This window comes from Lepisosteus oculatus, chromosome 5 (genome assembly GCF_040954835.1).
Source record: "Lepisosteus oculatus isolate fLepOcu1 chromosome 5, fLepOcu1.hap2, whole genome shotgun sequence".
Lineage (NCBI taxonomy): Eukaryota > Metazoa > Chordata > Actinopteri > Semionotiformes > Lepisosteidae > Lepisosteus > Lepisosteus oculatus.
Window position 1 is genome coordinate 57,023,107 of NC_090700.1, and position 27,619 is coordinate 57,050,725.

At 41.8% G+C, this 27,619-nt stretch overlaps 1 protein-coding gene across 2 annotated transcripts; it reads right to left on the bottom strand.

Moving 5' to 3' along the window:
* Positions 1-952: 952 nt before the first annotated feature.
* malt3 (MALT paracaspase 3) lies at positions 953-26,056 on the bottom strand. 2 transcript variants are annotated; one of them, XM_069190703.1, is made up of 16 exons: positions 25,862-26,056; positions 24,479-24,577; positions 20,965-21,102; positions 20,439-20,563; positions 19,087-19,225; positions 18,584-18,759; positions 17,679-17,775; positions 16,115-16,150; positions 15,139-15,342; positions 10,238-10,415; positions 9,569-9,643; positions 8,660-8,787; positions 6,061-6,210; positions 4,837-4,991; positions 2,905-3,024; positions 953-2,378 (listed from the first exon to the last, which is right to left on the bottom strand). In XM_069190703.1, exons 3-16 carry the CDS (start codon positions 20,981-20,983, stop codon positions 2,034-2,036), a joined length of 1,947 nt encoding a protein of 648 aa, XP_069046804.1. In that variant the 5' UTR covers positions 20,984-21,102; positions 24,479-24,577; positions 25,862-26,056; the 3' UTR covers positions 953-2,033. The 2 variants fall into 2 exon arrangements, with proteins under 2 accessions (XP_069046804.1, XP_069046803.1); XM_069190702.1 differs by having other exon boundaries at positions 24,479-24,580.
* Between the last annotated feature and the right edge of the window lie 1,563 nt (positions 26,057-27,619).

Below are 27,619 nucleotides of genomic sequence, written 5' to 3' on the forward strand. Positions count from 1 at the left end.
TCTTGTGTGGGTCCTAATGCCCCAGTATAGTGACGGGGACACTGTACTGTAAAATGGCGTCGTCCTTCAGAAGAGACATATAACTGAGGTCCTAACTCTCTGTGGTCATTAAAAATCACAGGGTGTTTCTTGAAAAGAGGAGGGGTGTTGCTCTAATGTCCATTGGCCTTTACCAGTCAAGGCCTCCTAATAACCCCCCTCTCTGAACTGGCTTCATCACTCTGCTCTCCTCCCCACTGAGAGCTGGTGTGTGGCGAGAGTACTGGTGCACTATGGCTGCTGTCACATCATCCAGGTGGGGGCTACACACTGGTGGTGGTGGAGGGGCATACTTATTACCTGTAAAGCTCTTTGAGTGAAGAGTCCAGAAAGGCGCTATATAAGTGTAAGGAATGATTATTATTTGGGTAAGGGATGGGTAGGGACAGCCTTTCCTACACAGCTTCCAGGCCCTAGTTCCCAAGCGGAGTCCTCTCCTGGCTCCGCCTGCTGCAATTCCTTCTCCGAAGAGCTGCCGCCTTGCTCTGCCGGGGCATCCATCAAGCCCTCTTGACAAGGCTCTCAACTGCTCCGCCGGGTGCAGGTGTCCCTGTGCTGTCTCTGGGTGTGGGCCGGCCAACTGCCCAGGGCTCGTTCAGGAAATGGCTGTGCAGAGATGACATCTCTACCTGCACTGTGCACCTGCCCCCTGTCCTTAATTAGGGCCCCTCTCTCGACCGCAGGGCCGGTCAAGCCTGTTTGCAGCCCCACAGTACCCCTGGATGGGGTGGTAACTGCCCAGCATCTGTGTTAACAGCAGGAAACGCAGAGGATGGGGCGTGAAACTGCAGGAATGCTAGGGTGTCACTGTCCCGTTCGTGCGATTAACGTCCACACCTGGCGCCTCCCACACCCGCCCTTTTCACTCTGCGACAATAGCATCCCCAGAAAGACACAGGCGACGACAGGCAGGTGAAAGACAAGCACTACTCAGCTTTATTTTTGCTCCGAAACAATCACAAAAGTCAACCTGATTTGAATGCAGGCCAGAATCAGTACGAATATATTTGATCAATCTGGGTTCTATATAAAAACTGGGAATATTTACATACAACTATTTAAAAAAGAAACACGATAAACAATTAAACGTCACCCCAAAACAGTTTGAATACTGAGGACCCCTCAGAAATGTTACCATTTCTGACACGCAGTTCTAACCTCTCCTGCGAAGACCACCATTCAACAGAGGTCTTGAGGGCACAGCACTATCTAGTCCTTCAATAACATTCGGAGGAAAAGTGGACAGGAAAACCATGGGATCATTAAATATGAAATACAGCGAACAAAAGTTAGTTCTGAACATTGGCCCCCCAAAAACGAGGACATGCACAGGTCAACTGAAATAGATATCGTTGTATAATGAAATCCTTTCAATTCTAACGTTTTGAAAACATCATAAACAAGGTTTAAATATTAAACTTTGGCTACTAGTCTATAATAAATATATACTCCATGAAGCACAAATGCTTTTCAATGCATCCCACACACCGGATAATGCTGTAAGGCTCCATGCTAGTCCATGAGACCTCTATACAGCCTATGAAGTTTACAGAGGCTCTGCGCCAATGTGTAATATAGTGCTTCACAGCGCCACCCTTACCATCTGTATGCATCTGTAATAGTGTCTATTTCGGTGGGTTTATTTTCTCCCGTTCCCTAAACCGTTCCGATTTGTATAGCAAGCGTGTAGATGGTCTAATATAAAACAACTTAGTCATAACGTGAAGTTGTAACTGTACTGTTGTAGAAGGAAATTTCATTAGAAAACACCTGGATTTTGAAACAGGCTCTACCTGCAACAACAGGTAATTCTTGACTGCGGGTTCAAGCACAAGCCTGGGTGTCTTTCTCACAGAGGCAGCCAGAAAAATTGCACGGCGTGAGATGAAGACCGCCACGGCCGCTCTGCGCTGCCTCCTGCAGTCACGCGTGAAAGGGAACAGCCCGCGACCCCCCCGCAGCGCCACCCGACCGGCGCGCGGCGAGCTCCAGCCTCACGCGGCGCAGTCCAGCGGCTCGTTCTCGTCGTTCTCCTCCGGCTCGTTGCCCTGCGCGGTGTGGCGCTTCGAGACCGGGTCCCGCGCGTTCTCGGCCTTGCGCGTGGACGGCCAGCCGGGGCGGCGCAGGGGCTGGCGGGGCGCCTGCGCGTGCTCCGCGCTCGGGAAGGAGGCGCCCGCCGCCCTGCACTCCCGCGCCGCTGGGCCCCTGCCCTGCCCGCGCCTGTGCAGCTCGCTCCTGGCCACCAGAGGCTTGCCGATGTCCTCCTCCCTGGTTTCCACGCGCCGCAGCTTGCTGTCACTGTCTGTATAGTGCAAATCCAACCTGATTACTAAAGATTTCTGCAAAACAGGAAGGGCCATTTTAGAAAAGTCGGAGAACAACCAATTATCGCACGTGGATAAGCTGAACAATAGCAAAAAAAATGCCCTGCACATCCCTTCATAATGACATTCTTTATCTAAATGCCTCTAGGCATACAAAAGAATTGTGGTATACTATTATTAGCCTGTCCAATAACAGTAGTAATATACCTGAGGGAAAGAGCAGAATATCGTCTCCAGTTTTTACTGTTAACACTTTCATATGAGGCAGCCAAAAAGCTAGGAGCAACCCCTTACAGATACCACTTGTTGGTGATCCATATAATGATAATCAGCCATGTTTACACATTCTCACATGTTTTACTCAAGGCACTATAATTTACCACAACAGTCAAAGTTAGAAAAAACTCTCAACAGGTTCAATCAGTTCATCTTGCACTGCAGTTAAAACTCAGGTGCACCACACAGGACAAAGCGACTGTGCTGAAATGTTCCGGCACACTCCGCCCCAGCCTGTACAGTTGCTGTATGTGCACGTGTCTACCTGGAGGTTCTGTAGGCCACACAGTCTGAGACTGCTGTCTGGGTTATCAGCACCACTCAGCAGCAAAGAATCCATCCCACCCGACCTGTCCTCCATATTCGAGAACACATCCTCCATTGCCTGCGCAGAGAGAAGTGAAAGTGTTAGGGATTTATATCATAGAAATATTAATCCCCATGTAAGAGCACAACCCAAAGGAAATGGCATATACACGACTTTGTCAAGAAAAATGTTTAATAAACATTCACACTGGGTTTGATTAGCTCTTTTAATTATTGTGGAGCACAGAAAGAAATGGAAAATGGAAAAGTTAAGAATTTTTTTTTAAATTAAGAATAACACCCCAATACAAAGTAGTAAAAGAATTTCCCCGGCTCGCCATTTCCCTCACTGCTTGCAACTCCATTCTCGTCCTCTAGGGGTCGCCATGCTATAATGAAACCTCTGCCCCTGACGCTGGGGTTCACAGAGCTAAGAGTTCTCATCACCGGCTGTGAAATTCGCACGGAGCTCAGCTCTTCTGTGCCTGAGGAAGCACTTGCCTCATTACAGTTTCGTAACGCCTTGGCTTAGTGCCACGTTCTTGTCATTTCACAATCTTAATGGAAATCAATGACTTAAACAAGAACGAGAAACAAACGAGCTCTTTCATCATGGTGCAGGTAACGTGAATCAAAGAAGCAGAACACTGAAATCTGCGAGCGCCCACTGAGGGGAGGTCACAGACGGGATTCTCCTGAAGGAATCCACAAACGGGATCAGTTAGAAAGTTCAATCTTATTCCTGAGCCTGTGGGACAGAACTGGACATGCCTAACACCACCGTTGTTTAATTTGAAATTGTAGAAAAATTGGGATTTTTTTCCCCTGAAAACATTTCATTCTATGTATTCCCTTTGCATTATGAACAGAATTTAATTTACCCCCACCCCCAAAAAAAAAAAGTTTTAAATGTTCGGTATACTCCTGGATGCAAACTGCAGAATTGTGTTTGCCGCTGTGGGGTTGTCACTTGGATCAAGCTGGGTCCCGTCCTCCGGCTGTGTGAAGTGAGGAAGACGCTGGGACAAGCCCCTAACGCTGCCTTCAGCCCCCGCAGACCCGCGGGGCAGGCTGGGGCTGCTGTCGCGCGCAGGACTGCGGGGGCCGAGCGTGGAGCCCCTGCGCGCGGGGGAGGAGGGGAATCCAGCAATTCGCGCCCCCCCCCCCACGACCCGCAACCTCCGCTGGAAAACACGTCCGACTGCCGCTAAAAGCCCAGACTGTAGTCAAGTACGGAAACACAGACGGCTTTGTCAACGGCACACTGGAGGGATTAACGACGAGCTGAACAGGAAGCCAGCCAGGCAAGGTGCTGTAACCGCCGGTGGCTCTACTGAGATATTTTTTTGCCTTTTCCTCTCAGAAGGACTTCATAAAAAGCAGCGTCGACAGCGATGTCTCGAAAGTATCACAGCTTCGGTCAGTCTGAAAGTGCATGAATGATCCACACTGTTTTTCAGAGCCATAGCAAAAAAGAGTTTTTAAAACAGCCCGATCATGCAAATACTGAATGTTTTTTTCTCTTGGTGATGCTAGAGGGGTGAGCCTTCCACCGTGAGCTTCATAACCTTTCCTTCCCTGTCTTTTCAGCACAAACACCTATCTCTAGACAGGGTGTCCCACTTATATTGTGCACATTTATATTTCACGTACAAGTCCAGAAGAAAATGCAGATTTTGAATGTCGTTTCATTGTTGGTCTGTTGCGGTCAGATTGTAATCACAACAGCAGTTGGAACGGACATCATTAAAAATGTAATTACAAGAAGTAGACCGGTACATGAAAACTCCCACGTTTGCACTTCAATGCAAGCGAGTGGGTTTGTGGTTTTCTTCAGTTACACCGATAAACGCGCCAGGTGCCGCTGTGTGCAGAGGCGGCGCACACTCACGGGCTCGCTGCGCAGGCTCAGGCTGCAGTCCGCGGCGCCGCGCCCCGCCCGCTTCAGGCTGGCGAACGCGATCATCACGTTGGAGAACAGGGCCGAGAAGCTGAGCTCCACCTCCGCGCCACAGGGGAACACCAGCACCCGCCTCTCCGGCAGCTCTGGAAAAGCAACCCCACATCCCACAGAAACCGGTCAATGCCACAGAACTGGAATTCTCCCGGACGGCAAAACAGAGGCTGTTTAGTGTTGCTGTTATTATTAGGAATACACTTTGTTGAGGAGCTGAAATTGCATAATTGAGGATCCGCGACTTTAGGTCAAGCAAGAACAAGTGAGATATTGCAGCATCATCCAAAAATGTAACGCAGATTAGATATTATGGATTATCATGTTTTTGCATTTGCTAGTTGATAATAATAAGCTACATCTATTATTATTTACACTGAATCGTTTTGAGAGACAAAACAGTTGCAACAATTCCCCGTTGTTTCCTTGATAAAAAGCAGGTCTTATTCTGTTTGTTCTGATTTAATCAATATGAAATCCTTCCTCATATTTCAGGCAACACCTCAGTTCTATTTCTAACAATGGAAACCAAATAAAAGAGGAAGTTTGCACTGAGGCAAGTAAATTGAAAGTGAAGATAATTCTCGTGTGTTTGCATGAACGATTTAGCATATAAATAAAATAAAAAATTTTTAGTAACTCTAGAGCAACTGCAGGACACCTTCATTTCTCCTTAATTAAAGAAAGCACCTCTGCTGTTCAATGTCCGAGAGATATAAAGGAAAGAGGGCCATTAGTGAGAACCTCAATTAGGCAGAGTAAGATTGACAATATCCCACTGAAAGTCTGAAATAAATTGCATTTATACAGACAGCATTAGTAGAGATCTTTCCGTCACATGAAAACTGAAAAAAGCAAACTTTTCAGTTTGGATAAACCTACACTCCCCCATTCCTTTCCCAGATCATTCATGAGTCCAATTTTCCTAAGCAAACTGGAAGAAAAAAATAATGATTTGAGCTATTTTTTAGACTAATAAAACAAAGGTTTACAACAGAGGTTGTACTGTTCCAACATCATCGTGGATACGTGTGTTTAGGTCTTTGTCTGTATACCTGCAATCCACACACAGACAAAAGAGTCTCCCAAGGGATCTTAAAATGCCTCAAATTCAAAGGCAAAATCCCGTCTTGGCAGTACTACAGCAGCGACAGCCCTCACCGTTCGTGTGTTTCCAGTACAGGTTTCTCAGCTGCAGCTCCATGGTATGTCCAGTAGTGCAGATTCGGTCAGTTAGTGCTCGGGGGTCCTTTAGTGTGTGTTTAATCTCCATCACCTGCTTTCCAGTAATGAGGGGGTCTCTCCCAAGATCTGGAAACAGGACAGAATCTCAAACATGGGGACTGTGACGCAGAGCAGATAAAATACTTGGCTACAGTATAAAAGAATCAATGCAGATTCATTTCAAGTTAATTACTTCTGCACCTTCCCACACTCAGAAAGAGTGTCAAAGATGATAAACATACACCATCATTTTGAAACAAATGGAAAAAGCAGGTGAATTTTGTTATTACTATGCAGATTAATTGTTCATACACATAATGACTTACTGTGCAATTTCACTTTTAATACAGATATCAGCTGTATCACTATGTACTCACAGATGTTTCAGCCCACTTGACCTTTAGAGTCACAGTACCAAGATTGGTGTTATGAGACGAGTCATGAACACACATCAGGGATAGTTTATCCCTTCGGTTAGTGAATGTTTTTCCACACTGCTGAACTGTGGTTTAGTTAAACCAATGATATAATCAAGTTAATATTAATACCTTACATATTAAATATATGTTGGCATTTGATTATGACCAGCACATGTAAGCCGAAGAATTATTTCCTGGTAAAGGTTTACTGATAATGTTTTTAAATTATTTATTTCCACTGGTACAATGTTTTCCTTCTGTTTTTCAGTTAAAGGTTCTAAATAACCCTGATAAGCTAACTAAAATAGAAATCATATAAACTGTATCTTTATATCTCCACAGTTCTAAATATTATGTATGACTCTCATCTTTCTTACACTCAGGTTCTGAGGTTTTATACAACAGCAAGCTGTTGTTAAAGATTTCATTAACAACGGTAAACAAGAAATGTCTCTGGACATTACTGGGTTAAACTGTTGCAAAATCAAAAGGCTGACACACTGAGGACTACTACAGGAAATTAGATACTGGCTTTAAAATGTAAACACACATTTCTCAGTAACATCACAAGCTTTAGTAATATTTTAAGCAAGCTGTTTTCACTCTCTAACCATCAGAGATCAGTGAGAATTACAGTTCAATAGCTTTTTTCCATGTCTAAATCAGTCAAACCTAACCACACAGCAGTCGTTCAGTGCCAGCGTCACGTCCGATTTAAGACCATTAAACGATTCTGTGTGAGGACAGTGCTGAAATGTGAGCTGTTTAAAACTCGGCTCAAATACAGCACACTGCAATGAAAGATAGCCATGTTTCGCTACTGATAAGAAAACAAGGGAGTTTCACATTAAACGGCTCTATTTCCATTACTATATGATAATCGGACATCAAACATTTCACAGGTCATTAAAAATGCAAAAACTCATATTTTTCTGATGTCACATCATCTATTACCAAACAATATTAATAAGGCAGGACAGCTCACTAATATGTCTCCAGAGATGTAGCAAAAACACATCATGACAATACTGCAGTTGAAGGAGAAGAACATGAATCTGCTTTGGGTTTTTTTAAAGAACCCTTAGGATGACAATTCTCCCATTTCAAAAAAGTGGAAAATTTCCCTGCTTCTTCTTTAAATAAATCTTTTAAAAAGAGAGACAGCGTCTTTTATAGCGGCCCCGTGACAAGAAGGAGTGTAAAGGATCATCAGAAGAACCTGGTGCTGCGTTTCAAATAACTGCGGAGTGGTTTGTCTCACTTGAAGGCATCCTCCATTGCACTGGCACAAACATCTCAAACATCACCACCGCATTCCAGTGCAGTGTGTCACGCTCTGTTTTTACTCTTCTCCCATCTACACAGTCCATGTTACAGCGCGTCTGAAGTACTGTACTTCGGTAAAGAGCAGCTTCACCTATCACCAGGGCCCCCGAGCCTGGTGCTTCAGTGAAGGGCCGGGCCTGTGGCCTGCACCCGACAGGTGCAGCCGAGCTGTTTGAGAGTGCAGGCCAGAGCTACATCCCGAGGTCTGGAGCTCTCACATTTCCGCAGTTTGGAAGCAAGCGCCGGTATGAATTTCTAGAGAATGAGGTCACCCCTTACACAGCCCGGTCACACAAAGCCCAGTCATGTTACCACAGAGACCCAGCAAACAACAAAACAACTGCTGCACCGAAGCCATCCAGGGTGTCAGCCAGCCCCCTTCGCTTCAAGCTGATAAACAGGACCGCAGTCCTGCATGTCAGCTAATTTCTCCCCTAGGCAGCTTGGATTAACATGTTGAATAATGACCGGCTAAAAAGAGTTTTCTGGAGCATGCAGCCGCATAAACACAGAAAATCTTAAACTCATTGAAGATGCTTCTCTGATAAAATAAAAGCATAATTAATGGAATCAAGTTCCCACAGTTCTCATACACTCTGACCACTAGAGGGGACGAGGGAACTAATTCCCACAAACCGCCTGCCAGCTGTTTGTTGACCTCTGCTGAAATGCAAGGGAATTCACAGTTTGCTTTCCTCTGTTCAACACGGTATCTTCTTAACGTCTTAACACTAGAGAGTTTGTCTTAGCACAAATTGTCGTAGGGTGACGAGTAAAATCCAGAACCTTACCCTCCAGCACCCGTTCCAGGACGCAAGTAACTTTCTCCGGCGACAATATGTGCTTGTTGAGGTACTTGGTGAAGATGCCCGAGCTCCGCTCCCCGTCCTGAACTTCGTAGGCCTCCGCGTCCTCGCACCTGGAATGGCAAACGACACAACTCTGAGCCCGGGCTATCACACCCCGGCACGGGGTCCCACTTCCACGCCACAAACCCCCTTCATCACCTTTCTAGATACAGTACGTCTATAAAATAGGAAACAAAAAAGTGGAGATCTCGCTACTGGGGCAAAGTTCTTGACCTGCACGAGTGCACAAATCCTGCGCCTGCGCGAGGCAGGATGTCAAGGCAGATCCAGAGAAGTGCACCTGTTCTCTGAAGTCAGGCTTATGAGGGAATTCAGGTTTTTCTCACTGCAAGACGCATTAGATCACTGGTCATTTTGGTGTTACGGTACTGGAGTTCCTGCCTCAAGAATGATACCCGTTTTATTTTCACCCATGTAGAAGAACCCTTTATTCTGCTTTTTGGGTTTGTTTTCCTTTATTTTTGATAACAATGTCCCTCTGTATTTTATTTGGAGCTTGCACACAGAAATGTAGAAGTGGGCAGTCTATATTTTGTTAAGTGCCTAATAAACTACACCATTACAGAAACCCAGCATGGTCATGGTCAGTCCTTATCAGAGCAGCTGAGCAGAACTGTGCTGTAAACTGTACCAACAATCTCATAACATTAGTTATGAAAAAAAGGAAAATCCTACGTTCCTCTAAATAACACACCTTCCTTAATGCGGACTAAATATTTTTACGGAACAGTTTAGGCAGAACAATGTTAATATTAAGAGCCAGTTCAAGAGTGAATACATAATTGAAACAATAAAAAGTGGAAATACTGAACTCTACAGCACAGCACTTACGTGGCATATCCATATACAGTGTTGCCTAGAGGTGCCAAAGACCTGATCTCCGATGGAACACACCCCTGGTTATACCTAGAAAAGAATGCACGTAAAAACAGAGTTGACACACAAATAGGAACTGATTTACAGGAACTGAATCATTTTTAGCGAAAACTGCAAAGATGTTAAAAAAAGAGCAAAAGATCTGCAGGTGGAATTTTTTTCAATCCTTAAATCACTACTTATGTTCAGGCTGAGCCCTGCCTGTTGTAAAGCGGTTCACAGCAAGTTTTAATCAAGTGCAGATTTAGGGTCTGTGTCAGTTATCCACTCTACATCAGGGGTGCTCAGTCCCAGTCTCGGAGAGTCAAAACACAGCAGGTTTAACTCATTATCCATTAAATCAACAATTTCCAATGGCTTGGATCACAATGTGTGATCAGTAAAACAGGTGAACTGTTAACTTAGGGAACTGGGAAATCATTTAGAAACAAAGTCTTAATGCCACCCTTAAGAACCACAGTTCTTCTAATGAATTCAGGACTTGCTTCATTCATCAATAATGTACAGGTGTGCCCTATCTTTAGCATCGGTGTCTTATAACACTAATTGGAACGAGACCCCCCCCAGGACCAGGGCCAGACACCCCAGCTCTGCACAGTGACTCCCCAGAGTCCTGAGACTCACCATTTTCTGCAGGTATCCAGCAGGACCACATTCAGCGCAGTGCGCTTCTCCTGCATGCTCCGCATGATCCTCTGCACGCTGATGCAGTTCTCCCGGCGGTAGGGCTGGGGGGCGTCTATAGGAACCAAGTAGTTTCTGCCCGGACACTCATAACCATGGCCAGCATAGTAAAACAAGGCTGCGCAGGGGGAGGGAAAGTGAAGAACGAGAGTGAGAGGGAGAGAGAGAGCCCTGCGCTTGCATTAGACCCAACGTTGTTTTTAACCCTCTTTCTTTCTTTTTCCTTTCACCTTCGGAACCACTTGATCCTCGGAGAGTGGCCGCGGGTGGGCGGCCCGGCAGACACAGGGCGCAAGTCCAAACTGCTTCAGGTTCTGTTTATGTCTATCAATGCTTCCAAGGCCGTTTTTGCCAATAGAAAATTCAAGTGCAGGGCTGAAAAAAGACTCCTGTCCCCTATAGTTAAATACAATGCACTCAATTAGCAGCCCAGAGTATTCTCATACCAAAGGTCAATTTTGGTCTATCCAATAAAGTACTATGAACTTGAAGAAATTTAATAACTATTTCTTATAATATTAAGCAAAAGGTAATACAAATATTGCATGTACCTGTATAAAATATATAGCATACTATATATTTAATATATATAGGACCTTGGATTAAATTTTAATGTAATAGGAATTAAATAGGATTAAATAGTAATAGGATGAAATTTTAATGTAACATTTAATTGTTTTAGAATTTAAATTACAACGTGTGTATAGATGTAACTATTTATAGTCATAGTACTTGTTATGGGGATCTGGGATGAGAGATGTTTGTATGATCTGTTTTTGTTATCATCAGTGAATTTTATATTAATTAGTTAGTTGATTTAAAAACTAACAATTAGAAATTAATTGGTGACTAAAACTTTTGTATTGATATTAAATTTAAATGTTAATTACATTAATTGTACTTGATTACATGACAATGGAAAATGTTAATAGGTATAATTAGACTTTAAGTGATAATTGTTTGAATTTAAAAGCCACAGGAAATACACAACATTTGCATTACATGGTTGAAATGTGTCAATTGTTTTTGTCTTTTGAAATTCAATGGCAAGATTGAAACAAATATCAAGAGAACTGCAGTTTTTATTTCCCTCATGAGTGTCAACTACTCATTTACTGATAGTTTGTTCATGTATTGAAGCGTAGTGCAAAGGGAATACATCAATCGAGGGTAGCACTAACCTTTGAACACCTTTGTGTACGAACATACTAATTATGTAATCTATAATTGCTCTATAGAAAGTCATTACAGATGCCTGATAAAAAACAAGAGTTTTGTGGTAGACAGACAAATGAGTAATACTGCCATCCACTCTTACATGACAGGAGCTGCTATTACATGCGAATTTGACAGATAAAAATAGCCAAACGGAAAAGCTCTTTACTTCTTTAACAAAAGGGGAAGCGGCACAGGGAAATGGAATTTAAGCCGTTATGGAGACACACAGACGACACAGCCTTTCCTTTAGCTCTGCTATCTGTATGAGTAAGAGCGACGGAGAGCATCAGTCTTCTTGTTTTGGGATGCTGACCAGCTCAGACCCAAGTCAAACTAACTTTAACTTCCCAGTATCTACAGTACATTCTAGGGGATCTCCCCATAGCTCCTCCAATGTACTACAGTATATAAAAAAACAACTGCTGCCTTTCCTTGCTCTCTGTACACAAAGGTGATCCCTGGAACATATTATACTACCACCAGGGGCAGATTCAGACTTTTTACGGCCCTAGGCACAAAGTAGATTTGCTCCCCCTTCCTCATCCTTTGAAAACATCATTAAACAAAATCACCACTGACGTCATTCATTGTTAACCCGTGGCTAACCTATTGCAGCAACAACTGTAAGACTGTAGTTTTACCACACAAACACAAGTCACCTTTTAAAGACAGCTTACTGGATCACAACAAATGTACAAAATGCAAAACAGATGTTGAAATGTAATAGATGCAGAGCAGAAGGCTCATGAGAGTTAGCGCTGTTAATTATTTTCCTTGGATATGTTCCAGTGAAAACGACCAGCGCTGCACCAAGATAAAGAGGCCCTACAGTCCAGTGCAGTATGCAGCCTTCATTTGCCAAGGGTAGATGTTGCTTAATACTATGAAAGAGACCACCTGCGCTCCTTTCAAAGGAAATAGGCTTAGCTTGTTTTTTAATGAGTTTTCAAACTTTTAAAATGTATGCGGCCTTTCTTTTGTTATGATGCTGTAGACTGTCCCACGCAATGGCTTGTGAGTGTTAACAGGATTGTAAAAACAGGCAATGCTTACAGAAAGTCCCAATATTTGGTTTGGCTGTATGCAGTACGTGTTACAGTGCCAGAAACCAGCTCTGACTTGGTAGCAGAAAAAACAGCAAATCCCCATTCTGACAAGCACGCGGCAAAATTTCACAAAACGCTGTGACAAACGTAGTTGCAAACCCTGGCGTAAGACCCCATGTATTTATCATGGCTTGATGTATTGCTTACTTCCTAAAAAATAAAGTGTCACAAAAGAAATCATCTGAATCATAGTCCTAGAGACGTAAAAGGCACATTCCAGTAGTTCCCTATGGAAGTGCTAGAGTACATGACTAATACTGTGCTAAACATGGCTGCCTCCCACTTTAAAGAGCTGCGCTTCTTATTTCTGTCACCCAAACCAAGCACTGCGAAGGCCAGCCCAAAGTAAGACAACCAGTCCTTTTGCAGATTTTCAGAGTTCTAAATTAATCGGCAACATTGTCAGAATGTCTCTAGATTGGTTCAGTTTTATGGGGCTTTCTATATATTTTTCCTTTGTATATTTAACTCAAAATGTAAAGACAATCAAAGAGCAAACAACTATTTTTTTCACATTTTCAAGTAATCATTTTAAAGCATGCAGAAAATACCTCCATCAAACATTAGACTGTTCTGCTTTAAAACTGTTCAACAACAGGATCACAAATGCTACATTTCTACTGCAGTTGTACTAACATTCTGGTACATTTCGTTCTGAAACAATTTTTCAATACGTATTAATTTGCAGGGGAAATTTCTCAAAGGCGAGGGGAGTGAGCATCCCTACTCTGTCCTCTAAAATCAAAGCAGCACGAAAAAAAGTTGTCTAAAAATAAAAAGTACTTCAGGTGGATAGCTGCGTCAGCATGCGTAAACTGCAAAGGAACAAGTCATAGGTTAAGATTTAAGATAAGATCACTTTATTGGCCATATACAATTTCTTGCATTAGGAATTTGTCTTTTCGCATACCCCAGCTTGCTCTCCATGAGACACACAGACAGGAAGAGAAGCTGGCGGTCAGAGCGCAGGGTCAGCCATTTATACAGCACCCCTTTTAGCTGTGGAGCCTTCGTTGTCTTTTGTTTCTTCACTTTTCAGCAGGGAATAAACCTATTACATGTTCCTAAAAATAAAAGGTACACTGTACTCCAACAGTACAACATGAAAGACCATAGTGACTGAGGACATTTTGGCCTCAGCCTAATAACTCCCCCGCCACAGCATTCTGAAAGTAGAGATGATTCAAAACTGCACTGGCAGACAATAAATACAACAGCAGAATGTAATTAAAACCACTGTAATCAATTCAGGATTCCAGTTCTTTATGAAGTACACAGTGTGTTGGCACTTAAAAAATTAGCTCCAGTCACAGAAGTTTTGAAAGACAAGAGAACCCCAGCATTCATGGTCTTTTTTTTCCCCAGGATGTGGCGACTATAACACAAGAAAACAGTCTGACTGGATTAAAATAGACAGAAAGTCTATATAGAAGGCACAGAATTTAAAGTGCACTGCCAGCAGTGCTGTACCCCTGGTTCTTCATGTCAAACTTACAGGTGAAATAAAGGTTTACAGCAGTTACGAACTGTGCCTCGGTCTTCTGAAAGACAGAAAATGGTAACGCTCAAACTGGCGACATCACTCGACACTGATTCACAGCTCACGTGCTCAAATAATAGCTGCCGAGGAGGCAGCAACATACAGTACGTCACAGGCCAAAATATTAGGAACCCACGCCATATAAGGTCGGGTCTCTGCAAGTCGTAGGAGCAGGCACATACGCCGTGCTGTTATAAAAGTATCTTTCAGTTCTCAAATACGCTTTCCCATTCCTCCAGAAGGATCGTCTTCAGCTGAGGCTGTGGTGAAGGTAACAGTGTGCACGACTGGAGTGCACATTCCAGGACTGAGACCTGAGGATGGCTATGGTCAGCTGACAACCTCGCGTTGATATAGTTCATGCAGCTTGCCGAGTTCACGGTAGTTTCTATGCAGTCAGTGTACACACACACATGTTGACAGGCACACACACTTGGAAATGATGTCATTCTCTTAAAAGTACGTTTGCGTAGTGAAATGAAATCATTCGTTTCTGTTTTTCCCACCACGGATTCGTGAAGGACATAAACAAAGCCAAAGGGAGGTAATTAAAGGGAAATATCCAGTCATATGCTCCATTAAACAACAAACCATGAGGCCACACCAGGATAAGTCCTCCCATTCTCTAAAAATGTCAAAATCTTCAACCCACTAGGGACCTCAGCAGGTGTGACAGACATACTGTTACAGTAATTTGTACTCATTAAAATGTTAAGACCCCCTTTTGAGCACAGGAAAATAAAAAAGACTAAAGGTTTGAGATGGAATAAGAAATGAACAAGATCAAATCTGGCACTTTCATTTATGCACGTTTGGAATGAACTAACCATTTTTCCAGATCTTGCTGGATGGAACAAACCTGAGAAACAAAAAAAAAAACAATTCTGGCCTAACCAGTTCAGCTGCTGGCCCTGCTGTTGCCGTTTGCTCCTTCACAGTTTTCACGCTGTACTCTTTCATTTTTGTTCTGAGCTCACCGTAGACGCCCCTGTCCAGAAGCTGCAGGAACTCGTCGATCACGGCACACATCTCCTGCTTGGTGAGGTCCAGCAGGGACACCACGCGGAAGCCCAGCTGCTGCAGGAGGTTGGCCAGCTCATGGACGTCAATCATGGGCGCGATCAGATTGGGGTGGTTGGAGTAATTCAGATTGCCAATCAGGAGAGCCACTTTGTCAGTTGCTAAACCAGAAAAAAAAATCACAGGATGAAACTAACTAAATGAGACTACCTCACTCCAGCTGCTTAGTAGATTGATCCTTTACCTGATAGTTACCTACACTCCAGCAGTGCGGAGCAGCTGTTATGGTTCTAGATTTGTAACTGGAAAGTTGAGGGTTCAAATCCCAATGGTGTTGTACCCTTAAGCAAGCACGTTCCTGTAAATTGCTCCAGTGAAATACCAAACTGTGGAAATGTAAGTGGCTTTCAATACATGTGATCCCGCAAGAAAAACATCACGCTTTCTATTAAGTCCATAAGTGTGTTTATGCCATTTGTTGTGTATTTTGAGACACAAGAGATATGTTTACATATTCCAAAACATAATAGTCTCAAAATACACAACAAATGGCATTGCTTTCTTTAAAAGCCTGTAGCTCTTAATGTCCCAATGAATTACTCTCTATAACCTACGTAATCTAAATATGTTTAATAAAACGGCACTAAACATTTACCATTGCTTAAAAAATAAAAACAGACACTTGCTATTTAAGAAGAGCAACTGAAAAAGAAAAGTCTGTAACATTTACTTCTGTGTTGTAAATATCCTGATTAATCAGGGGCAACACAATTTTAAATGTCAGGACATCATAACAACCAAAAATAAAGTAGGGAAAAAACAACTAACAGCTAAGAATGCACAATTGAAAGGATAGCAAAAGAAAAAAAAAACATATCTAGAGATTAAAGGACACAGAGTTCATTCTGTTCTTCTTAAACTGTTTAGACTTACCATAAAATTTCTTTGCTGTGGGCTTATCAGGAAGCACTGTGAGGGAGGAAAAAAAAATGAGAGAAGGCCAAAGACATTATGTAGGTCAAAAAATATAAAACTCTTGTTTTTTTCCTAACTTTAGAAAAAACAAACATTATACAGTGAATCCATAAATTAAGGGGTTGATATCATGTCCAACAGTAGCATAGAAATATGGCAGTTTAATGTCCGTCTTTTTTGTGTCATATTCTGAATTGTAAACCACCAAAAAAGAAGAAGTATATATTGTAAGGTGCTAGTTTCAGTTTTAATCTTTCGCCCAGGCAGATTAAGTAGATGTCTCCAACTTCCTAAAAAAGCATGCACTTCTTTTTTTAACCAGGGAAAGTACCATTTATCCTCTGAACAAATGGAAATACCCTTTAAAAGGAATTATACCAAAAGGGGCTATCACACAAGGCATGCTCCACCTTTTTGTGTTTGAAAAGTACAACTTTTCCAAGTATATACAGTACACTACCTGCCAAGTTTAAAAGGGCACAATTTGTAAATTCTACAAAAAGACAATTTGTCTTTATTTTATAAAACATGCGATGTGAGACACAGCAAGTATATCTTCCGAATCCAAATGAAGAGATTGGACACAAATAAGAATGACGTAGCCAAGAAAACAACTGGATTTCTCTCATCATGTTTTTACAGTTTAATTAAGAGGCAGACATGGTTCAACAAGTCTGATTATGGCTTTCAAGGCAGGGAGTGATGAACTCCAATTCCAAACACTATTTAAATTTAATGAAGCAATAAAATTAACAAATTGAGATTACCACCAATTTTTAGAAATTCAGAAATAACATGTATAATAGCATTTATGCTTCTTAACAAGCACAAATAAACAGGCTTTAAGCATATATAGCACTAATGATTCAGCTTTCAAGTAAGTCAACAACGATGATGGGCTCTGTTCGTGGGACCCTCACTAGCTCTGATGACTGTAGCTCTTACATACTGTAGCATTTTGAGGACATGTCAGTTTACAATACAACATGTCACAAAATTATTTAAAAATACACTTTTGTCTGGTGGCAGTGTTTCTGACTGAATAATAATCCGGTTACTTTATACTCTGGTTAAGACAAAAAAAAGTTTTTTTTTCTGTGCCACTGCAGAAAAGTGGAATATTACATTTATATTCCAATGTCTTCAAAATGAAGCTTTTCAAGTAAAGGACATTTCCTGGCAGCAAAAAAAAAAGACAAAAAGGGAAGCAATACAAGCTACACAATATTTTCCTGGCACACTGTAAAAGATTTATTAACTGAATGTTGACTTAGTTTTTATAGCCGAGAGGTATTTAAAGGGTGGAGCTCATGTACAGTGACACTAACACATGCCAGGATGTAGAAAACTATGTAAAAGACGTTTTGGGAGTTGAAGCACCAGGCCAGGGAAACCCAAAGTTATATTTTCTCAAACTAGGACTTTTCCCTTCCCTCTGATTTGTGCCCACACGGCCAACTGCTGTTGTATTGTCAAAAGCTAAAACAAAACTGTAGCAAAACGATCAAAATCCATTTATTACCTAAATTTACATCGGCTGGCTCCGTCCATTTTTCTTCATGCACATTTGAGACAGAGCACAGATACGTTCCTTCCTGGTTCTTATTTGCATTCCTGATCTGAAAAATGAGGAGAAATAGTAATCATGCACTGAATTTTAAGCAAATAACAGATTTTGTCTTCCCAGCCACAAATTCATGTACAGTAACATGTAGTATTGGATTAATCAGTGAATTGTAGTTTTCAATTTTCCATAGAATTATGGAAGAATACAGAATAAGCCCACAATTCCTAAGATATAAAAACAATATGATCTAAGCTTCGTTTATTTCAAAAGAGGAGAGCTAGCACAACTTTCTCAGAATGTTATCGTATAGGGAGTGTGAACTGACAGCTTTGGCGATAATGCAGCTTGCCCAGGCCCTGCAAAAGTGGAATTCAGATGGGAAAGAGGCCTTAACTGGTGTCACAGCTGACACCTGAGTGGTCCGACGTGTAACTGGACCCATCGGGCCACGGTGTTTAAAAACCGGGCTTTTTTATTTACAAAATTACTGAAAACATCCAGGTACAAAACAAGGAGTTGACGACAACTAAGGCTCAACAAATATAACTGCAAAACACATGCGGAAATCGCAGCCTCGCCCCCAAAACTGGACCGAAACAAGGCCGCCACCCAAGAAGCCAGCCAGCCAATAAGAACAAGGCTCGGTATTCACATGACAATGACTCAGTCAAAACAGGCCCCCAAGACAGGCAACGCCCCAGGTCCATTACACAGACAGACATGGCCATCCTGCTCTGCTGAATACAGTTGTCCATTTTCAGATTCAAGGAGCTCACTTAAAACCAAGGTCCATATACCCTAGAGCAGGTAGTCCCTAATGAATGCACCACATTTTATCAGTGAATTTCCAGCAGACTTACTAGTAATGTTTCTCCTGTCTCCCCTTGCATCAGGTTACCATTCTTGTACCACTGATAGTGTGGGGCAGGGATGCCGAAAGCAGTGCACTGCAGTGCTGCTGTCTCCCCGGGTCTGACAGACAGCGACGTGGGGTGGGCTACAATATGTGGTTCTCCAAGCCATGGAGCAGGAATCCCTGTGAGCCACACAGAGGGAGAATGCATTACATGCTTACAGCACTCTGGACAGGAAGAATAAAAGTATGCAGGCAGTGCATGCATCCCATAGGATAAAAAACCTCAGCTGTTTACGCAAGGCAGTGATAAACCAGCAGTGACAAATACACAACTGTACAAAAGCAAGTCGTTACTCAGAATGGTAGTCAGCCAGCAGAAGGAGAACTATGAATCAAAGGATTTTAAGAAAGTGTTTTTGAAATGTGCATAAATGTGGACGTTTCTAAACATTCCAGCTCCTCACACTTGTCTCCACCTTGTGAGATCAAAGCAGAAATGTTCCCTACCTGGCCTCAGGACGTCCCGGACTTTCACTTTCACCCAGTCACTGAACACACAGTTACTGTGCTGGTCGTTCACCCTGCAGATGTACACTTGGGTTTTTTTTGCAGTCGTGACCAGGTCGGGATGAGCTGCCCCTGGGACCTTGAAAAACAACAAAAAGTGTTGATGTGTTATTGTCATCTTTAATAACAGAGTTTATGAACATTCATTAGAATCCAGGAAGGGGGTGCTACTCGTGGAACTGCTCCAGCAGACCTGCTACTGTACATTAAACCTCATAAAGGATGATGTCAGATGACCATGACGCAAAGGATGTTATCTTCACTTTGTAGAAAACAAGATTGCGATTGCACTGGAAGAATGATTGGGTGGCTAAAGAGGAAGAGGGGAAAGGACATTTTTAGGACAAAACTATCAGATTAGCAACTTTGAGAAAGTTGACTTTCAAAGAAGATTTTTTTTAATGTGCAAGAAGACAGGAAGCTGGCTAAAGTTACTCACACTCTGAAAGAAAAGGCTAGATTCTCACACTGCTCAATCACATGACATCTACAAGAGGCAGAACATTCCCCAGGGGCAATATGTACAATACACACCAATTCAGTTTTCTGTGGGCACCACGACACAAAATACCTGTATAATCTGCTTCATGCATCAAAGTACCCTTATTGTTCTCAGTGCAAATTGATAACCGACTTGTTGCTCAACCTTGAAAACTGGCAATAACCAAGAATTTTCAACACTGCTTTCCCAGAACCAGACCAACTTTTCAACTGTTCTTCGTAAAAATCTCCTCCAACCAAGTTATTATACAAAATATTAACTCTGCTGACATTGGGAAACTGCTTGTACAGCTTTATTTGCTACATAACGTAAATTAATATTTATCTATTCTCATAGCCAGCTACCAGTAAACCAAATTTGTCAAGTATTGCTCAATAAATCAACTTACAAGACAAACAAGATTTCTAAGCAGCGGTTAACCACAATCAGAACAGTGTTACTGAACACCATTAACAACTTGTTTACTTAAAGAAATTAAAAAAGAAGACAGGACATATATATATATGTGCGTGTTTACATACTTAAAGTTTCTTCTGACGATCCTCTCTGTTCTCAGATATATAATTCTCCATTAAGAAACATACCAGAACAAAACAGATAATTGTAATAACGCTATCTGTTTCCACTTGTAAATAATTACTCAGATGCACATGTTTGTAAGTCAATTTTAGAGTAAATTTATTTTTATTTAAAAAGATGTTATGCCATAGTAAACCTAGGTATCAGCAGAAAATCACTCCTATCACATAAAACCCACACAGACATTAAAAAGTCCTCCTTTCTTGCTCACCTCTTCATTTTCCGCCTGGAACCACTGGTACTGCAGGGTACCCTTCCCTATTGCCCGACAGCTCAGGGTTACAGGGTAGTTCTGTGGGACACACACAGACACTGGATGCTCTGTTATCACAATGTCTGAAAAGGAAATTGCAACGAACCCATCAATTATTACAAAGCTGAAAGCAAGATCTAAGTTAATGTTTTGCAGTCCTAGTTCTTGAGTACCCCTGTGCTTTCTAAATTTTTGATGCATCCGAGCTCTTAACCGAATTGAATAATTAAGCCTAACGAACCTTGAACACAATTTCTTAACTTCTCTTACCACTGAAAAATATAAAAATATATTTTTTTAAATAAATAGTTTAACTAAAGATTGGATTAACTGAATGAATATAGAACTAAACTGGAATTTAAACCAAGAGAGTGGGGAATTCCAGGATTAGTCCTGGGAAAGCTTCTACTTGCTACTCTTAAAAGCATCACTGCTGTTCAGAAAAACATGTAAATAACACAGAGAAAAACAAACAAATACATACCTTTTATCATGATTTGCATTGCTTTTCCTGGCAACCAGAGCAGTTCAAGCACACACACTCTGGCACGTAAAACAACTTTCACTGCATTGTACTTTAGAAACAGCCAAAGCCAATCATTCCTGCGTTATACTGTACTGCCTGTTGAAAAATTGAAAACAATTCAGTACCTCATATACATAAAACAAACTACAGCAGTCAAACCCCAGACATTTCCGAGACCATAAAACAGGTTTCAGTGTATTGGTTTATCCATCCACCCACTTTCTAACCACTTCTTCCAATTTAGGGCTATGGGGAAGTGGGAGCCTATCCCAGCTTGCAAAGAGCACAAGGCAGGGCATGCCCTGGCCAGGACAGGGTACACCCAGACGTACATACTCACAACAGGGCTAATTACCCTACCAGTACGCCTTCGGACTGTGGAGCACCCAGAGGAAGCCCACATGAACAAGTGGAGAACATGCAAACTCCACACAGACAGCACCCCAGGTCTGGAACTGAACCCAGGGCCCCAGACCTGCAAGGCAGCAATGCTCACCTCTGCGCCACCATGTCGCCCTTGCATTCATTTGAAATAAAAAAAAACGCACAAAAATAGTTCTGTGACGGGAAATTATCACCACTAATTATTACCATCCGTGTGAGGCTGCATGAAAATGTCAGTTTATTCGCACTATGGTTTTCACATGCTGACGTTGGAGACGCGGCTTTTTCCCCCAATCACTCTGGAGTCCAGCACACAGTACTTTCCAAAAACTCTTTGGTGTGAATTTCTCTATAGCTCTTTGTAAAATAAACTGCTATTGCAACACACTGGTGATGAAAAATGGCATGTCTGGACTTGTGCTTTTTATTAACTTCTCCTTCTCTCACCTACTAGTACTCCTGCTGTTCATTACTTCAAAACAGAAGCACTGGTCTGCCAGATTTACAGCTTGTTGTAATTCTAAGAACAAGACCAAATCGTGCCTTTCAGAACAGTCTTCTTTGAAAAAAGCAACAACTCCTAACAAATTGTTTTTCTTCTCCTTAGATTGTTGTTTTAGTCTTAGTCTCCTTCCTGCACAAAAACCCTTTGTCATACAAAACAGGAGTCTGCTGACTCTGAATCAAATGCTGAGTAAAACAAACAACTGGAGTTAATGTAGATTTCAAAATGCTTTTTGTTTTTGCTGCATGCGTCATGCTTCTCCGAGTATTACATGTACAGTGCCTTCAGTAAGTATTCAGCCCCTTTAATTTATTTGCATTTTGTTCTTGTTACACCTCCAAATTTTAACCCATTGAAATATTTTTCTCCCTTCAATAACACAATAAATTCAACACATTTATGAATAAAAAAATATTTTGTATTCTACATTCGTTTCTCCAGAATGAAATGACTGACATTTTTCATTTACAAATGCATGAATCCCCCCGAGTCAATACTTTGTACATAGTCCTTTAGCAGCGATTACAGCCATGAGTCTTCTTGGGTATGTCTGTATGAGCTTTGCACATTTGGAGTGTGGAATTTCTGCCCATTCTTCAATTCAAATTTGCTCCAACTCTGCCAAATGAGATGGAGAGCATCAGTGGCCAGCAATTTTCAGGTCATACCACAGATTTTCAATTGGATTCAAGTCTGGGCTCTGGCTGGGCCATTTCAGAACAACTAACCTTCTTTTTTTCAAGCCATTCCTTGACAGTTTTTGCTGTGTGCTTTTTCCTGCTGAAAAATGAATCTTCGCCCTAAACGCAGATCTCTGGCTGACTGAAACAGGTTCTCCTCAAGGATTTGCCTGTATTTGACTCCATCCATGTTGCCCTTGATATCAACAAGCTTTCCAGTTCCTCCTGCTGAAAAGCAAGCCCAGAGCATGATGCTGTCACCACCATGCTGGACGGTAGGGATGGTGTTACCTGGGTGATGGGCTGTATTTGGTTTGCACCAAACAAAGCGCTTTGCTTTCAGGCCAAAGAGCTCAACTTTAGTCTCATCAGACCACAAAATGTTCTTCCAAAGGTTTCAGGTTTTGTCACAAGGCTTCTAGCAAACCCCAGGCATGACTTAATGTTGGCCTTTCTCAGAAGTGGCTTCCTTCTAGCCACTCTCCCAAAGAGGCCGAATCTGTGAACGGCTGAAGAGATTGTTGATGTCTGGACAGCTTCTCCCATTTCAGCCAAAGAGCTATGTCAGTGTTGTAGCTGGCCTCTTGGTCACTTCTCTGACAGTTGCCCTTCTTGTCTGGTTGCTCAATTGTTTAGGACAGCCTGATCTTAGTAGTGTCTGGGTTGTGCCATGTTTTTTCCATTTTGTTACAATGGACTTCATGGTGCTATTAGGAAGGTTTAAAGTTTTGCCAGTCTCTTTATAACCTTCTCCAGCTTTTATCACTCCTAACAACGTCATCTCGAAGTTCCATGGGCAGTTCATTGGGTCTTCATGACCGCAGGACTGATCTGATCTGCTGTTTCAATTGTGAGACCTCACAAAGTCAGTGATATTTATTGTGCAATCAAGCAATTGAACACATGTGGATTTGAGATTCACACATGTACACTAATTGAATACCTCACCCAATTTAGGTTGTTAAAACAAAGGGGGTGAATGCTTATCAATTAAGTAATTTTCAGATTTTTATTTGTAATATTTCTCAAGACCTCTAAATATTTTATTTCATTTTAACATTATAGAGAATTACATCTACAGCAGTGGAAAAAATCCATTTAAATATGCTTTAATTTGCCTTTGCAACACAGCAGCACGAGAAATAATCAATTCGAAGTGAATACTTTCTGAAGGCACTGTATATATGGAGCCTCTGCGTAACACAATTAGGGAATATACATGAAATGTCCATCTAAATATTACCTTAATAATACTACTGGGTTATGTAGCAGTACCACCAGATTCTCTGTGGTCTGGATTTGTTGTAAACAAAGCAAAACTAACCAAAACCACATGATTTATGACTCAATTAAATTTTTTTTAAATGTACGTCTTGCTTGAAAAGCTTTATGATCCACCCTTTGCAGCAATATTTATGAAATGAAGATATTGGTCAGATGGCAGAGATAAAAATTATAACTTCAAAACAATCAAAAAGTTTTAAAAAAATCACAATTCAACAGTACTTCTACACTGGTCAGGACAAATCTTTCAGACTCACTGCTGTGTTATTAATATTTAAGTGGTTAAACAAAATGTTAACTAGTCTCGGGCAGACAACAATACATCACCTGCTCTGCTCTCACCCTTTCTTAAAGTCAAAACCTACTGCAGACTCCAGAGGCTTACTCAGTCCCTATGACAAAGTGTGAGTACATGCTTTTATTTGTTTATGTTTTGGTGTCATTTTTAGCCTTCTGATTCCTACAGTAACTTAAAATCGAGCAAAAAAAAAAAGGTGTATACTTGTTTTAATCAAATCTCACAGGACATACCAAGTTCTCTTCTGCAGAGCCTGCTATATTTAAAAACCCTCACCCATTCCTTGTAGGTTAATTAACATGTATCATGATCGTCTCTCACCTGAACGGAGAGCTTCTACGCACCGCGTATGATCTTCCTCTGTCATTCTCAGAAGTGGGCTGTGTGGTTAAGGTCCATGAGACTGCATATTTCCTCACGCTACTGAAACGAAGATAGTCACAGTTAGACTTTTCCGAAAAGCATCTTGCTGTCTATTAAAAAAAAAAGATAAGCACGCCTTGTATCAAGATTTTGGAAGAGGCCAAACTGCAGCCCACTAAAAAGCTGAAGAAGAGGCATCCTGATATGGTTTTTTTTAAACCGTGTGTACAACACAGGAGCTTTCCTCTTCTTTCTGTCCACATGCATCCAGTACTCCTGCAACGATTTCCAGTGTGATCGGAATATTCAAACTGACTTTTAAAGCTCTTTCATTGCGGATAGTACGAAGGATTCACAAGGTATTTCTGCAAATCAGGAATGGAAAATAAATCCCTGTTTATGAAAGGATTGAGGACTGTTAGGCAGGGCGCTAGGTCAGATCACCCCCCTGACTCAGGCCCGCCCTGCAAACTGAGCTCGCAGGTGTTCAGCCCGGCCAGTTCCAGCTGCAAGGGGTCTGTACATGTGACCATTTCAGAGTGACCATCGCAGAGGGAACTCCACACGTGAGCCAGCTCTGGACTCTTGAGAGTAACCATTAAACGGAAAAACGGCAAACTGATAAAGGCTTTCCATTTTAATCTGAAATTGAAGTTTGTACTTAATACAGTATCATCGCACACACATATACGTGTCTTTTTTCTTCAAAATCAGGTTATGAGGCAATATTCAGAAACCCAGAAAAAACGGTTCACCAGATGAAGAAGAAATTAAAATAGAGTGACTAAGACGGTTATGTTCGTTTTCATTTAATGTTGTGTTTATTTAGATATCTCTCCACATGTGTCATTATGTTTGTAAACAAAATTAGCAAAAGTCTCGGAGCTGGGGTCTTTCGTCTGTGTAACGAGATAAACTCTCTATTTGTTGTTACAACTGCTCAAGATATCGGCTTGTGTTCGTAAACGTGAACAACACAGTTATCGTCATATAGGTTGTGCCAAGAGCCACAGTATTCATAAACATTCATAAAGCGTAAACAAGACACATGTTTTTGTGGCACATTTCATTCGCTGGCGCTTTAACCACTGTCGGGTTACCAAGGTTTGACGTTTTATGACACTGTAACATATACATCATAACATTGGTTATCAAAACAGTTTCAATATTCCCTCAGTGGCACACCAAATTTACCAAGCAAATTATAAGCAGAATAAAAGAAATATGAATAAACTACGTTTGCGTTCTAAACCAACTTGTACTTCACCGAAAGGAAGCTTTAAAGAATTTACGTTTTTAAATTGTTTCAATCCAGGTACCCCTCACAAGCAACAGATTTACCTGTCCCACGAAAGACGACCTTTTTTTTAATCCCGCGATTTCAAACAGCAGCGACCCAAAAAGTACTCCCGTCGCGTCAAACCTCCGGAGTCAGTTGTAAAGTATCGCCCTGAAGCCAGAAGCTGTATCGCAAAACCATTTCGCCTCATAATTTGAGTTCAGGAAAATTCCACTTTCAGGAAGTCACTTGTCTAGCACTGTCCCGTATAATCTGGAGTGCAAGTGCCTTTAAAATGCTTGTCTCGATTTCTTTATTTTGGGGTTTCGGAGGCTGTCTGGAGGGATCCCCAGAATCATGTCATCTAATATCTAGTGAAGTATGATATCAGTGGTGGACACTGCTTGCGACAGATCCACTGACCTACCGCATAAGATGCTTGATGATAATTATTCTTAATAATAAATGAACTATCATTACCTTTGTTTAAAAAAATCCCTATATAGAGAGGGGTTTGTTAAAACAGGGAAAGAAAAAAACTGAAAACTTTTGTGACAGCTAACACTGTAATCGCCCGTTAACGCGTGGCAAAACAATGAATAACTGAAAAATATTGTAGCGGCTTTTGGCAAATGTAAAATTGGCGTGCTATCCAAATAATACTAATATATTTTCAAAAGTAACCTGGGAGTATTGCGGTTGTCGTGGAACAACAAGTCACCTTTAAGTTTTTAATTCATGAGGACTACAAAATGGACATCTTCAGCGTACACGTATTGCAATACAAGAAGCACGTGGAGGAGATGGGAGGTCAAGAAAAAGCGTGCGGTTCTCTGCAATGATATACGGTTCGGAAATAATGACACCCTTCGGTTCAATTCTAGACTGATTCCTGTTCACTGGTTGGCACCGCGTGGGAGGTGAATCGGTACTGCTTGCATCGTTATCGCAGTTTTGTGTAAGCTTACGGCTGTATCGGGTGGTATTTCCTTGATAAGTAAACTCCGATACATGAATTCAAAAAAATATACAGTTACAGCGTGTCATGGTGTGGGATGTTTGTACAGTATTCATTTAAATTGACTAGTGTCGTTTGTCATTTGTAAGAAGGTTGGGCTTATGGAAAGTGAGAGTATCTGTACAACCTTAGGTAATACTGAACCTCCCAGTCATCCCTCGCCGATTCTCTGGCATAAGGCTAGTAAAAATACCCTTTATTCGCCCACCTAGAATATTTGATGGATGTTATATCTCATGCAGGTCAGATGTAAAGTTCTAGACATGGTTGATTCCACTGCTGTCTAATATACAGAGGAAAAAAGCATCATTACACCTATAGTTTTACATGCATTGGGAATCCACAGTCTTTTAAATGCTCTCATGTCTAGGCCAGCTTTTTGCAAGGCCATTGGTAAAATAATTTCCCCTTCCTGCCCCTGACCTGCTGTGCTGGGGGCAGCTGTGTGTCAGCTCGGTGGGGCTGCAGCAGGTCCCTCTTGTAAGTCAAGAGCTTTGAGGATCCCTCCGGATGAAAATCCCTCGACCACATGCAATTCATGAATGACACCTCATTAAACCTGTGTTCTGGAGGTTCTGTGTGACACAGTTTCGCACAGTCCTCCTGGTCCCCATACAGAGCACATGGGCATGTTCTACACTTGTGAAACACATTCCAAGGTTTGTCAGCTCTGGAATTCCTTACTGATCACAGTGTACAAGTGTGCACAGTGTCCCCTGTGTGACAGGGCAACACAAACAAGTACATTCGTGTTTTGGAAAATGAACCCGCAGCGACCAGACGCCAGAATCTACAGCCCATG